A 13019-nucleotide genomic window follows, 5' to 3' on the forward strand; every position below is an offset into this window, starting at 1 on the left:
TAGCCAAAACGCGTCTCTGTAGCCCACCCCCAAGGAGCCGGGAGGTGGCTACTGCTGGGGTTTCGGTCCACTCAGTACCCCCGGACGACACCACAAGCCCGGGCCCCGTTCTTTCTGGCCAGGGTGCGGGCAGCACTCTGGACCCGTGAGTCCTGGGAAGAAGGGCAGAATACGGATCGGGAAGAGGCCCTGCAAGCCCTCTGGCCAAAGCGCAGAACCCAGAGCTGGGCCAACGGTGTAAGGGGTGCAGTCAGAACGGTCCCCGGTTGGGGGACCTGCACGGCCCCGCCCCAGACAGGCAACCAGGCACAAAGTCCAGCAATCTTTTTATAAAACACAGAGAAAGGGCTTGCGAGGGCGGCTGCGGGGCATGGCCCCGGAAAGGGGCGGGGGGGGGGGGGGGGCGCCGGCTACACGAAGATCTGGATGCGATCGCGGATGGGCTGGCGGCAGATGGGGCAGGCGCTGAGCGCCGCGCCACAGGGCGCGCACGCGCCGTGGCCGCACTGGAACACGAGGCGGATGTGGCTGTCGATGCAAATCGGACAGGTGATGCGCTCCTCCATCTGCCGGTAGCGGCTCTGCAGCTCCTCCACCAACTGCCGCGGTGGGCCGGGCGCGGGGGCCGCGCTGACCACCTCCGCGCCGTCTGCGGAAGAGGTCCAGGTCAGGGGCGGGGGCTCGGGGCTGAGGTCTTGCGAGATAACCGCGAACTGAGATGTGAGCCACGACAAGGGGCGGGGCCGTGGACAGCGGGCGGGGCCGCGGGCGAGTGCAGCGGCCCACACCTGGGGGCAGGGGGGCGGGGCGGGCGCCGGGCCCCACCTGGGCGCAGCTTCTTGCTGATGACCACCTGGCACCTGATGCATTTCTTCATCCTGCGCGCGCACTCTGCGGGGGGGGGGAGGGCACGGTTGAGTGAGGGGCCGTCCAGCCCGGCTGCCGCGCCCCCTCCCCACCCCGCACTCACCCTCGCACACTGTGCGATGCTGGCAGGGCGAGAACAGCACCAGCAGCGCCAGCTCTGAGCACACTAGGCACTCAGCGGCCTCGGGCCCCGTCGGCGCGGCCACATGCAGGTTGGTCACAGTGTCCGGAGCACTGAGCACCAGTCTTGTGCCCTGGGCCGAGCCCCCGCTGCCACCTCCGCAAGCCTGCCGCTCCCTGCGTGGGGACAGGGGTCTTGAAAGGGCCCAGAGTTTCGAGCCCGCCCCCCGCCCCGCCGGCTCACCGGTAGCGCTGAGCACAGCCCTGCAGGGCTTTGAGCAGGCGACCCTCGGCAGCCAGGTCCAGGGGGCTCCGGCCGCGGTGGTTGGCGTAGCTCAGGTCGGCGCCCTCCAGCGCTAAGAAGTAGGCTATCGCCGCGCCCACCGTCAGCTCCGCGCTGCCTGGAAGGCCCGAGGCCTGTAGCTGGATGGCGGGACAGACGCTGTCACGTGAGGGCGAGCGCCTGGGAACGCTGGTCTGAAGGGAACCTCCGCTGGTATCTGGCTGCAGAGGCCTGAGCACCTGCCCCCTGAGGCCCCTGGAGCCGGAGGCAAAGGGCCCCACTAGGCAGCTGGTGGCGTGGAGACCAACACTAGACCCCACTCCCTCTCCCCAGATGGTCAGAATCTCAGGAACACTGGGCCGGCAGTGGTGACCAGGGTCGCAGAACCACTGTGGCCCAGAATGCCTGCCCTACGAGGCCTGGTCCCGCCATCCTGAGGGCGAAGAGGGCAAAGGAGCCTGTGGCCCAGTTATGTGCCCCCTCCCCAGCACCCAGAGTCACGTTTCCTCACCCTGGACAGCAACTGCAGGGGACCCGGGTCCCCTGCACCCCCATCAGCTACCAGAGGCAGCAGCTGGTGGCGCTGCAGGGCCACGTGCAGAGCCGTGTCCCCCTCCTCGTCCTCAGCATTGACGCTGCAGCCGGCGTCCACCAGCAGTGGCACCAGCCCCACGTGGGCCTGCTGCACAGCCAGGTGCAGCGGGGACTGTAGCTTACGGTTGCGAGCATTCACATCACAGTGGCCCTGGGGAGGGGTGGGCACAGGCTCAACCCAGGGACTGTGGGGGGCCCTGACACCCCAGTCCGCAGCCCAGGGGACTCTGTCCACACCTCTTGGATGAGAACCTGGGCCACCTCCCTGTGGTTGTTGAAGGCGGCCAGGTGCAGTGCCGTGAACCCATCCTCCTTCTTGGCATCCACCAGCTGCCGGGCCCGTGCCAGAATCCTCCTGACAGCTCTGTGGGAGCAGGGAGATGCCTCTAGGGTCAGGGGTGACCAAGGGTGGCCCGGTGGCACAGCAGGACCTGTGTGTCACCCCAAACTCACAGTGTGTGGCCTTTGAGGGATGCATGGTGCAGCAGGGTGAAGCCCTGGCTGTTGGTGGCGGTGACGTCGATGCCTGGCACCTCGGTGAGGACCTCCACAATGCCGCTGGCACCAGTGCCCACCGAGATGGCGCAGTGCAGGGGTGTGTCAGCATGGGCATCCTGCCAGTGGTAGGCCAGTGATCACTTGGCAAGGAGGTCTCAGCCATGACCTCCTTGACCCCAGGGCCAGAGCCAGGGGACCCAGCACTCACAGGCAGGTTGACGTCACAGCCACGCTCACAGAGGACCTTCACCACCTCCAGAAAGCCCCTCTGCACGGCCACATGCAGTGCTGAGCTCCGAGTGCTGTTCAGAGCATTGGCCCCACAACCCGAGCTCAAGAGCACCCGGGCAGCCTCGGGCTGGTTCCTGGCAGGAGAGGAAGCAGGAGGGGCGATGTGCCCGCCGGCTGGACCTGCAGGCCCAGCCCCCTTGCACTCTGGCCGGGCCTCACCCCAGGGCGGCGTAGTGCAGTGCTGTGTTGCCCTCATCATCTGGCAGGTCAACGCCCGCCTGAGCCTGCAGCAGCAGCCGCACCAGCTCCACCTGGCCTAGGTAGGCAGCCATCTGCAGGGCGGTCCTGCCCTGATTCTTGGTGTCCACCTGCCAGGAGAGGCAGAGGGTCAGTCCCTGGCCCTCAGCCCTCTCACTGGGGCTGCCTGGGCCGGGAGGCAGGTCTCAGGCTCGCCTGTTCCGGGTGCCGCCGCAGCAGGTCCAGAGCCCGGGCCATGTTGCCCAGAGCCACCTCCACCACCAGCCTCCCTGGGTGCTCCAGGTCACTCTTCTGGGCTCGAAGCTTGTCCAGGACAACACTCAGGGAGCCTGGGGAGGGTGGGGTTGAGGGTCAGTGGTGGCCAGGGCAGCCCTGGCCCAACCAGCTGCTCACTGGATGCCCTCACTTTTGTTCTCCCGGGCTCGCCCAGCTACGTCCAGGTTGGCATCTTCCTCAGGCCGGTAGGCCACCAGGCAGGAGGGGCTGAAGGTCCACAGCTTCCCACTGACCAGCACACCCACGTTCCCGTCTCCAAAAACCTTCAGTACTCTCCCAATGCGGCCCAGAGCCTGAATGAGGAGAGGGTGGGGTCACAGGCGTGCCTCCCAGGGGTTAGTGTGATGGGCATGGAGGTACGGGTGGGGGACTCACAGGGGCCATGTCATCGGTCCACTCTCCATGGCCAGCCTGCAGCCGCTTCACCGTGTCAAGGTCGTCGATAACCCGCACCACCTCACCCACCAAGCAGGAGTTTTGCTGAGTGACAGAGGAGCACAAGAGAAGCACGTGAGGGGCCCCAGCGGGCATGGTTGCCCAGGGTCGGAGAGCAGGAAGGCCCCCACCCTCGTTCAGCTCCACCTCACCAGGACCCCAGCCCCTGCCTGAAAACACAACCAGAGTCTCAACCAATAAGGGTGACAGGTGACCAGGACAGCCCTGCCGGCCCAGCCTCAGAGCCACGGGGGTGACGGCCAGAGTCAGCTCAGGGGTGTTCAGGCTGGGGCAGGCCTGACCACGGGCTGATGAGGGGGCGGGCAGTACGGCCAAGACCAGCCCAGCCCAGCTTGGAGGAAGGGCGCCAGGACGACTGGGGGCAGGGCCTAAACATGGCACGGCCAGGGGCTGCTCCTCCCGCACCCCAAACCTTCCCTGGCAACTTTCTCCACACCTGTGCCCTCACCTGCACAGACAGAACTCACTGTATAAACCACCTGTCCTGTCACCCCGCCACAGCCCCTCCTTGAAGGCCCACATGCCCCAGGTGTCCCCAACTCGAGCTGAGTGCTGGCTCCACATTCTATCCAGGGGCCGTCACCGGATGCTCTGCCACCTGCCCTCCACCTCCTCCCTCCTGCTTCTGAGAAATACTGCTTCTCAAACAGCTTTCACCATGCCCCACCACCCTGATCCAGGGTCCACCCCTGTCCTAAGGGGCCTTCCCACCCTTCAGGCAGCACCCACAGGAGCATTCTAGGAACTCTGTCCAACCATGCCACCTGCAGCCTGTGAGGCTCCCCTGGCCCAGACACACAGTGGGGCCTGGTTTGCCCCCACTTCCAACAATGCCTGGAGCCTCCCCTTCACATCTAGGTCCCTCTCCCTGGACTGAATCCCCTTCAGACCCACCAGGCCCTGACCTCGTCCTTCAGGGCCAGAGGAAGGCACACCCAGGGCCGAGCGGGTACATGAAAGGGGGTGCAGAAATGAGCAGAAGGGGCTCAGCTAAGCCCCCCCATGCACCTTGGTGAGAGCCCCAGGGTGGAAGGTCCAGCGGGTCTCGTGGCTGAACTGCACACGCACGTCCCCACGGTCTGTGATGCGGTGCACGGTGCCCGTCTGTCCGATAAACTGTGGCAGGTCATGGAGGCGGTGGCCGTGTGGAGCAGGAGGGCGGGGGGCCAGAGGACATGGGGAGGGTGGGCACGGGAACTCACCAGGTGGGGCATCTCACCTTGGCCATCCGGGGGTTCCACCCGCCGTGGCCTTCCTGCATCTCCCTCAGCACGTCTGTGTCCAGCAGACACTTGACCTTGTCCCCACGCTGGAAGGGCTGGCCATCAGCACTGACCCTGCGCTGCAGCTCTGCAGGCTTGCCTGGGGGTGGGGGGTGCAGCAGGCCTGGCTCAGGCAGTTCCTTCTGCCTGCACCGCTCACCTCAGCGACTGCAGAGACCACCCCCAGGCCCAGGGCAGGACGGAGGGCAAATGAGGGGGGCGGGGCACGTGGTGGACGGCCCGCCCATACCAAGCCTTGGGAGGTGCTCCCTGTAGTAGAAGCCGCCAGCTGCCTCGCCCACACACTTGAGGTCCACCTTGCCCTTGTGGCCCACACGATACACGTTGGTGGTGCCATCAGCCCATGTCACACTGGCCACGCTCCGGCCTGTCTCCACGTCCCAGCCACGGATGTCCACTACTCGGCCTGGCTTCCCTTCTCCTCCTGGGAGACAGTGGCCCCACCAGCAGGGTAAACCCACACCACGAGGATGAGCCACAGCTGGCAGCAACCGACCCCCCACCTTCCCACCACCCCCACTCAACATCTTGTGAAACCCCCACCTCCCTGCCCTCTCACTCACCATCCTATGAGCCCCCCACCTTACCCCCCTGGCCCCCACTCACCATCCTGTGAGCCCCACTCCCAGTCGGGGCCCCGAACCACCTTCGCCCCCTGGAAGATGCCCCTTAACGGGATCCTTGGGAGGCCCTGGCGGGGACTCAGCATGACCCTACGGGAAACAGAGTAGGTCCCAGGCCATGAAGGGCAGTGGTGCCAGGAGCAGGCCCTATGCTCTGCCAGCCCTGCTCCCCATTCCCGCCCCCGAGTCTCTTCCCCTGGAACTGCAGGCCCCCCAGGCCAGTGCCCTTCACACTGGATCTTGAGTGGGGCTGCTGACTGGTTCCCTCCAGGGACCTTTCATGACACCAGGTTGGACGGGTGCTCCAGGCCCACCCTCACCGCATGGTTCCTGTGTGTGGTCACACCACATCTGCCACCTCCTGGAGAGCTAGATATCCTGTCAGAGCTATGCCCACAGCTCAGCACCCGGCCTGGCCTGGGGAGGGTTCAGCATGTGGGAAACACGGGCGTGAGGAAGGCAGGCCTGGCCAGAGGTGTTGGATGGCTGCTCCCAGCTCCCTCGCTAGCCAGCACATCCCTCCCCTCCACAGGTGGGGGTGTCGAGGAGGCGAAGGCAACAGTGCGGGTGGCAGGGGTGCACCTCTGGCCGCCCATCCGCCCTAGCGTGGGCCCTCCTGACCACAGCAGATGCAAGCAGCACACCCCACGCAGGCCACTCTCAGAGCCCCGGTCAGGCAGCACTGGGGGGCCAGGCAGAGCCTGGCGAGAGGAGGGGACAGGGTGAGAGGAGGCCCCATCCACAGCACCGACCTCCGCGGACCTGCTAGGTGGACACAGTCGCCTTCTGTAGGGGGTAGGGGCTGGTGTCAATGCCCAGGCCCCTGGGGTGATCGTCACCCTGGTCACTCCTCCAGGAAATGGCTCAGGACAGACTTGACCTGCAGCAGAGCAGTCAGCAGGAGGCAGCTCCAGCTCTCCCGGACCAAGGCTCGTCGTGTGTCAGAGGCATTCTCAGGAGGCCCTGGACGCTTGCAGGTGGGGTGGGACACTGGGACGGCCGGGGGGACTCACGGGCGCGAGTGGGCCGTCTCGTAGCGCTCGAAGGCGTGGGCCAGGTCGTGCTTGTTGTGCATGTAGCATTGCGTGCAGAGATCGTAGTCGAAGCAGATACGGCATTTCCAGCGCATGCCCCGCAGCCCGTGCTTCTTGCAGCAGTCGCAGATGATGTTGGGGTGGCGGACACCTGCAGGGCGCAGCGTCAGGAGCGCCGCCGGCCCCGCCCCCAGCCCAGCTCCGCCCCAGCCCCGCCCCCAGGCCCGCACCGATTTGGGCGTTGTCATAGAGCAGCAGGTCGTGTGCGCCCTGGTAGCCCGCGCGGTAGTTGGTGCGGGTGCCGTGGTCCCACTGCACGACCACTGTGCGGTCGGGGGTCGAAGGGCTGCCGTGGCGGCCGAGCTCCACCACCGTGCCCACGCCGCCCTCGCCGCCGTCCTGCTGGCCCCACTTCCAGTCCACGCCGCGCACCACGCGCATGCCCACCTGCACGCCCGCTTGGGGGTCTGGGTCCATGGTGGAGACCTGCGGGGAGAGGGGACCATCGGGCCACATGGAGAAAGCCACACGAGGTCACACCAGAGGACTGCCAGGGAGAGGCGGAAACCAGTGTGGGGGAGGGGCACGCAGGAATGCCCTGGGGCTGGAGGGCAGGTGGGACACCTCTCTGGAAAGGGAGCCTCCCCCAGCTCCCCTCCTCCAGCAGCTATGTGGAGCTGCAGCAGTAGTGTGGGGGCAGTCCTGGTGATGGGGGACTGCAGATCCCCAGGGACCAGGGAATAGGATCTGGTCAGGAGGTCTCCAAGCCAGATCAGGTTCTGGGTGGCTGGCATGGGATGGGGGCAGGGGGGGCCCACTAGGACTGCAGACATCAACATGCAAGGTAACACAAAACTTTCCGAAGAAACACTGGCCGGCACTTAAGACTAGAGAGGCACAAAGACCGTGTACCCAGAGTGAGGAAAGAGCCTGCTGACCTCATGCACAAAGCAGACTATCTGACCGAAAACAGGAAAACCCTGGGACAGGTGCCTCCAGCACCTAGCACACTGGGGGGCTGATGTGACCCACAGCCCGGTGAGCGGTGCTGCACTGTCACTCGGGCCTCACTGCTGGGCCTTCTTCTGAGAGGTGTGGCCTGGCCACCCCAGGCAGGCCCTGACGGAGGTGGTACTACTCACAGCAGTGCCCGCCTTGCAGGCTCAAGGGTGAACCAGGTCCTGACAAGATTTACTTTCAAGGGAGCACGACCCAACACACTACACAGCAGAGCTCACAAACGGACGCTAAAGGAGAGGAGCCGTGCACCTGACCCCACCGACAGGAAGCTCACAAGCAGAACAAGCCAAGCCAGGGCGCCGGAGGCAGGGAGACCGTGGCTGAGCCAGTCATGGGGGCTCGGAACCAGGGACATGCTATTTCTTCATCTGGGCGCCAATTACATGTGTGTTCACTTTGCAAAGCTGGATCACTCATGACCTGTGCCTCCTGGTATTATGTGATTTCTCAATAAAATTGGTTTAACATCAATGGATTTGAACAACCCCCAAGAGTTTAAAGCAACAGGACCTGAAGTGGGAGGGGACTCGGGGCCCCCAAAACAGTAATGAAGAGGGAGGGGTTTCAGGGCCCCAGGACAGTAAGGGAGCAGTCACCCCTCCATCTCTGGAGACTGCCTCTCCAGCATGAGGGCCCCAAGGCTGGGGAAGATGCAGGCCTGGATCCCTGAACGAAACTCATTGCACTTCCTGTGGCTCCTGGAAGGCCAGAGGAGGCCCGGAGGCCTGCTGGGATATATTTGCTCCCTCTAGTGCCCAGTGGCCCAGAGCAGCCATAGCCCACCAGGCCAGCCCAAGGCTCAGCCAGCAACAGGGAAGGAAACCCACACATCACCCCTGCACCTGGACCACCCCCTCCAACCACAGCCCAACAATCAGCATCCCAGGCCTGAGCCCACAGGTCACCTGATGGCCACCCTCTGTCCAGTCTCACCTGCAGGCCAGCGCCTGGCACAGGGTATGCAGGGGAGGGGCACTGCCTACAGGGCAAGGCTCCTGGGCCACACCCAGTCTAGAGTCCAAGTGAATGACCCTCAGATTCTCAGTGGTATGAACTGCTCAGCCAGTTCAGCCTTCTGTGAGTCCTCCCCCACCCCTACAGGTGCCTGTGCCCACTCCCTCCTCACCCCGCCCAGGACCGCCAGGGCTTCCAGATACAGGTGGACCATCTGAAATGACGAGTCTTTCGAACTCGATGCCCAGTCTCAGCAAAACACCCTGCTGCTCCTTCACCTGGACGGCTGCCCCACAGGGGCTGTACGGCCTCCTGCTCCCGCTGCCCTCCAGCCACCCTCCCCCCATTGCCTCTGGACCCACTGAAGAGGGGGCACCAGGGCTTTTCTGTCCTGCTAGCCACAGCGAGAAGCCCACATAAGAATGCCTGTGGCTCTTGGGTGCCAGTGAGCCGCAGACAAGGGCAGGGCCTGTGGGCTGCTGCCTCGTCAGAGGGCTGTTCACGTGTGGCCTCTGCCTCCTGCCTGGCGTCTGTCAGCAGCTGCCACTCATGTGCAAGCGGGCAGGGCAGCCCAGCCTGAGTCAGTGGCCCAGTGGCAGAGAGGAGGTGCTGCCCTTCAGGGCACAGGCCCTCCTTCCGCTGGGAGCCTCCAGGAGTGCCATGGCTCCTGGGCAGTGCTGAGCTGCCCCCTGCTGAGCTAGTCAGCCAGGCAACCACATACCCAAACAAGTGTGGGCAGACAGGCAGCGAGAGTGCCTGCTTGGAAAGGATGTTCTCCCAAGATCAGCACCACAGTTATTCTGTAGCCAGTGAGCCCAGCCTCTCAGCCCACCTGGCCGGCCGCTGCACCAACCCTTCCTGTAGGCCTACAGATCTACCGGCCATGGGCTGCAGACTGTCTCCAACAAGACTTAGGGTGACTGGACATCTTAAGTAGGAGAGCAGCTGTGGCCAGTGCCTGGCTCTGCCCTCAGGGGGATGGGCAGAGAATGGTCAGGAGTGGAAGGTGCCCAGCAAGGTCTGTGGGAAAAGAGGACCAAGTCTCAGCCAGCAGTGGCTCCACTAGGTCACCAGCAAAGTCCAGCCTGTCACAAGAAGTGCCTCTGACCAGCACCTGTCGTGTGCACATCCCTGTTTACAGCACACCCAGACAGTTCTCCAGTGCTGGCCAGCAACCTGCCACGCTCCCTGAGTATGTGCCCTGGGAGCCCATTAGCCCACGGGGGACAGAGCTGAAGGGACATGCTGAGCCTCGGGCTTCCTCCTGCTCAGACCAGTGCCCCTGAAGGACACTGGACAGAGAAGAGCAGTCCTCCCCTCCACACTCCACCCCGGGTGCCCAGGTGGGTCCTGTGCCTCAGCACCTCCATCCAGCTTGGCATCACCCCAGCTGGGTCTGAGCAGGGCCCCCAACAATGCCCCCTGCTTGCCCTCCTGGCTCCCAGACCTCAATACTCAGGCACAGCATTGTAGGACCCCTGTGAAGCAGCCCAGAGGCTCTCCAGGCCTCTCTGCTACTCTGCCACCTGCCTCCCTGCCTGGTCTTTGTCATTGTTGTCACCAGGACCCAGGAGATGGCCATTTGTGCTCCATGTGACCTCCAGGTCCCCAGCCCTCCCACTATCAGGGCTCACTCTCTCACCTCAGAAGGTCTCCCAGGGTGTGAAGGGAGGGGATGGCAAGTGGGGAATGGACCAGGGTCAGGGGAAGAGAGAGGATAGGGAGGAAGGGAACTCTTGTTTCAGTGAGAAATTCACCCAGAGAGCTCTTCCTTTTTCTCCTTTTGGCAGAAACACTGTACTCTGACATCTTCCTCAAGAGCGTACAACCCAGGCGTCTGGCGGCATCAGAGCCCCCAAAGGGTGTCGCTGCAAAGGTTTATGATGACCCTGAGGGTTTCCCAAGTGGTGCAATGGTAAAGAATCCTCCTGCCAATGCAGGAGACACAGGAGATGGGGGTTCTATCCCTTAGTGGAGAAGGTCCCCTGGAGTAGGAAATGGCAACCCACTCCAGTATTCTTGCCTGGAAAACTTCATGGACAGAGGTGCCTGATGACCAGCAGTTCATGGGGTCGCCAAGAGCTGGACACGGCCAAGCGCGAACAAATACAGAGGCACTCAGGGCATGAGCAGCTGGCACTTACCTTAGTGTATACACCAGCCTCTTGTCAGCATCCCAAATGCTTAGCTGCTGTTTCTCGGGTCACACGTTTGCTCAGCCACCAAGATTTCCTGTTGGAGATTGGAATCCATGCTGACACAGAGCACAGCAAACCAAACAGGTAGAAAGTCAGCAGGTCTGGGGAAAAATGGGTTTTAAAAGGCAGTCTTACACTTTTAGCATTTACCATCTCAACCAAATGGGTGGACACCTGGGTCTGCTCTATTGGTTTACTAGTTTCTCTTTGGAAGGCAGAAGTATTTCTAAAGCACACGTTTAGACGTATAGAAATAAAGTATTTGCACTATTTTGATTATTTTATGAAAAAACTTTACAAAGCTGCAAAGAGTAAATCCCATTTAGCTAGGAAGTTGGTAAACTGTCTTTATTGAGAAGAATCAACTTGGGTGCCGACTGCTGGCCACCAGAGGCTGCCACTCCTTTCTGGGCACCTCCGGCTGGTCTAATGACGGTGTTTAAATCCGCACCACATGTGGCACAGTCAACTGGCAAGACTTGGCGAATCACAGGCTCGGGTCATGTGGCAGCTCTGGCTGAGGCCGAGGTGGACATCCTGAGTGGCCAGGGAGTCTGGCCTGTCAGTCACCTGCTGGAAGAAGGCCTAAAGGAAGTAGAAGGCAGCCATCACCCTAATTCTGGTGACCCAAACAGAAGCCCTCAGGCAAGGGCAATCACCACCCAACCACTGCACAGGGCCAGTCTTGGACTGGAGCATGACATTCAGATACTTGTTGCACCTGGAGCAACAGGCCAGAGGGAAAGGCGAGAGGAGAGGACACGCCAGGAACGACCTGGTGTGCCAGTGCTTCCACTGCAACGCTCCTGCAACCCCTGCCCCGCTGAGGCCCACCAGGAGCCTGTCTGGCACCTTTACTTATTTTCTCTATTGGTTCTGAGCTCAGAAGAAGAGAGGTAGGATTATTCACACCCCAACACCCTAGACACATTCAAAAACAAGCAAAACCTCTCTGAAGTGGCATCAGACAAAATCTGAGCCCCTCAAGAGCTCTCTTATCTAGCTGTCCAGTCGCCCCCTCCCCGCCTACATACAGGTGGGCTGCAGCCCTGAAGCCTGGAGACTTGGGGGCTGGCCTTTAACCTTCGGCTCAAGCCCTGAGCCATCGGACCCTGCGGCGGCGGGAAGGATGCCAAGACGCACAATCAGCGCCTCGCTGGTTTGTCTACACGCCCATGGACGGCCCACGCTCACGACACCAGAGCTGCCCGAAGGGCCTGCCTCCTACCCTGCAGGGCTCCGAGGGTTTAGGGCCGCCGGGGTAGGAACCGGAGGGCTGGCAGACCCGGCTCAGCCGACGTCAGCGCCCAGCGCTGCGCCTTGGATCCAGCAGCTGGCCTGCGGGGGGGCGGGGCTGGACAGGCTGAGCCGGGCGCCCACACTGAAAGTGACCCCTTCCTCACTCGCTCGGGTCCGTCCCGCCCCTGTCGTTCGTCACCTTCCTCGGGAAACCGCCCCGGGCCCCCGCCGCTGCCGACCCCGGGCCTGGTGGCCCTGTCGACCCTTCCACTTGCCCGGAAGTTTGCGTCCGGGCCGCTCTGCGCCTAGGCTCCGGGGGCCTGAGAAGCGCCGAGTCTGTCAGTCGGTCGGCTGCGGCCTCAGTGTGTGCGGCGGCCAGCCCGCGAGCTAGCCTGCTCTGAGCCAGCCAACCTGCCAGGTGCTCAGCTGTGCCGCGCAGCGCCGTAGTCCACTGGCTGAGGCCGCCCAAAGCCCCGGGCGCCAGGGGCTCAGGGGCCAACGCGAGGCCTGCCGGGACCCGTAGTCCGCAGCCCCCTGGGACCACGGCCGGGGGGCGGGTCCGAACCACAACTCCCAGGAGAACCAGCAGAGCCGTGACGTAAGGGGAGTGAGGGCTGAGCTACGGCCCTAGCCCCGCCCCGACAGGGAGAGGAGCCGCCAGCCTTGCGTCCGGGAGAATAGTTCGGGTCCGCTCTCACGTTTGACGTGTGCACACGTTGTGAAACGAATACAGACTGCAAGCTACGGCAATTCTCGCGCCTCTCAACGCGTGGGGCCGCGGCCAGCGGGGCGTAGGGACACTGACACCCAAGCCCCCGGCTTCCGAGGACTGCGCACGCGTACGCCAGGAAAGAGGGTACCAGACGACCGCGCCCCTACGGCAGAGGGGCGGGACCAGAGGCGGAAGTGCGTCACCCTCGCCCGGCCCTACGTGGCGCAGCTGGTTTCGGAGACGCGTTGGGTTGCTGTGGAGACGGTTTGCTGAGCCTTCTGGGTGTAGAGATGAGGCGTTTTCACAAACAACTTTTTTTACTTGATATATTTTAAAATCAGAGTTACGCCAGTGCATGGTTTGTGTGTGTGGT

General features: G+C 63.2%; 1 protein-coding gene across 12 annotated transcripts; it reads right to left on the reverse strand.

Moving 5' to 3' along the window:
- Positions 1 to 313: 313 nt before the first annotated feature.
- On the reverse strand, positions 314 to 12418 carry MIB2 (MIB E3 ubiquitin protein ligase 2). 12 transcript variants are annotated; one of them, XM_052653650.1, is made up of 20 exons: positions 11924 to 12418; positions 10642 to 10729; positions 6754 to 7009; positions 6503 to 6674; positions 5473 to 5579; positions 5096 to 5290; positions 4803 to 4945; positions 4592 to 4699; positions 3503 to 3607; positions 3258 to 3420; positions 3047 to 3180; positions 2813 to 2961; positions 2571 to 2727; positions 2318 to 2478; positions 2102 to 2228; positions 1782 to 2015; positions 1232 to 1464; positions 971 to 1182; positions 826 to 891; positions 314 to 649 (listed from the first exon to the last, which is right to left on the reverse strand). In XM_052653650.1, the coding sequence occupies exons 3-20, from the start codon at positions 6998 to 7000 to the stop codon at positions 411 to 413; spliced, it is 2952 nt and encodes a 983-aa protein (XP_052509610.1). In that variant the 5' UTR covers positions 7001 to 7009; positions 10642 to 10729; positions 11924 to 12418; the 3' UTR covers positions 314 to 410. The 12 variants fall into 12 exon arrangements, 11 of the variants coding, with proteins under 11 accessions (XP_052509610.1, XP_052509613.1, XP_052509612.1 ...); XM_052653653.1 differs by lacking the exon at positions 11924 to 12418 and adding an exon at positions 11730 to 11906; XM_052653652.1 differs by lacking the exon at positions 11924 to 12418 and adding an exon at positions 11147 to 11665.
- Between the last annotated feature and the right edge of the window lie 601 nt (positions 12419 to 13019).

This window comes from Budorcas taxicolor, chromosome 16, assembly GCF_023091745.1.
Source record: "Budorcas taxicolor isolate Tak-1 chromosome 16, Takin1.1, whole genome shotgun sequence".
In the NCBI taxonomy this organism is placed as follows: Eukaryota; Metazoa; Chordata; class Mammalia; order Artiodactyla; family Bovidae; genus Budorcas; species Budorcas taxicolor.

Excerpts from the sequence above, each read along its gene's own strand:
- MIB2 (XM_052653650.1), bottom strand. The coding sequence starts at position 7,000 with ATGGACCCAGACCCCCAAGCGGGCGTGCAGGTGGGCATGCGCGTGGTG. Across the intron at positions 3,181-3,257 it reads GCGAGCCCGGGAGAACAAAA|GCTCCCTGAGTGTTGTCCTG; the intron begins GTGAGGGCATCC and ends CACCCTCCCCAG. Across the intron at positions 2,479-2,570 it reads GCTGTGACGTCAACCTGCCT|GATGCCCATGCTGACACACC; the intron begins GTGAGTGCTGGG and ends TACCACTGGCAG.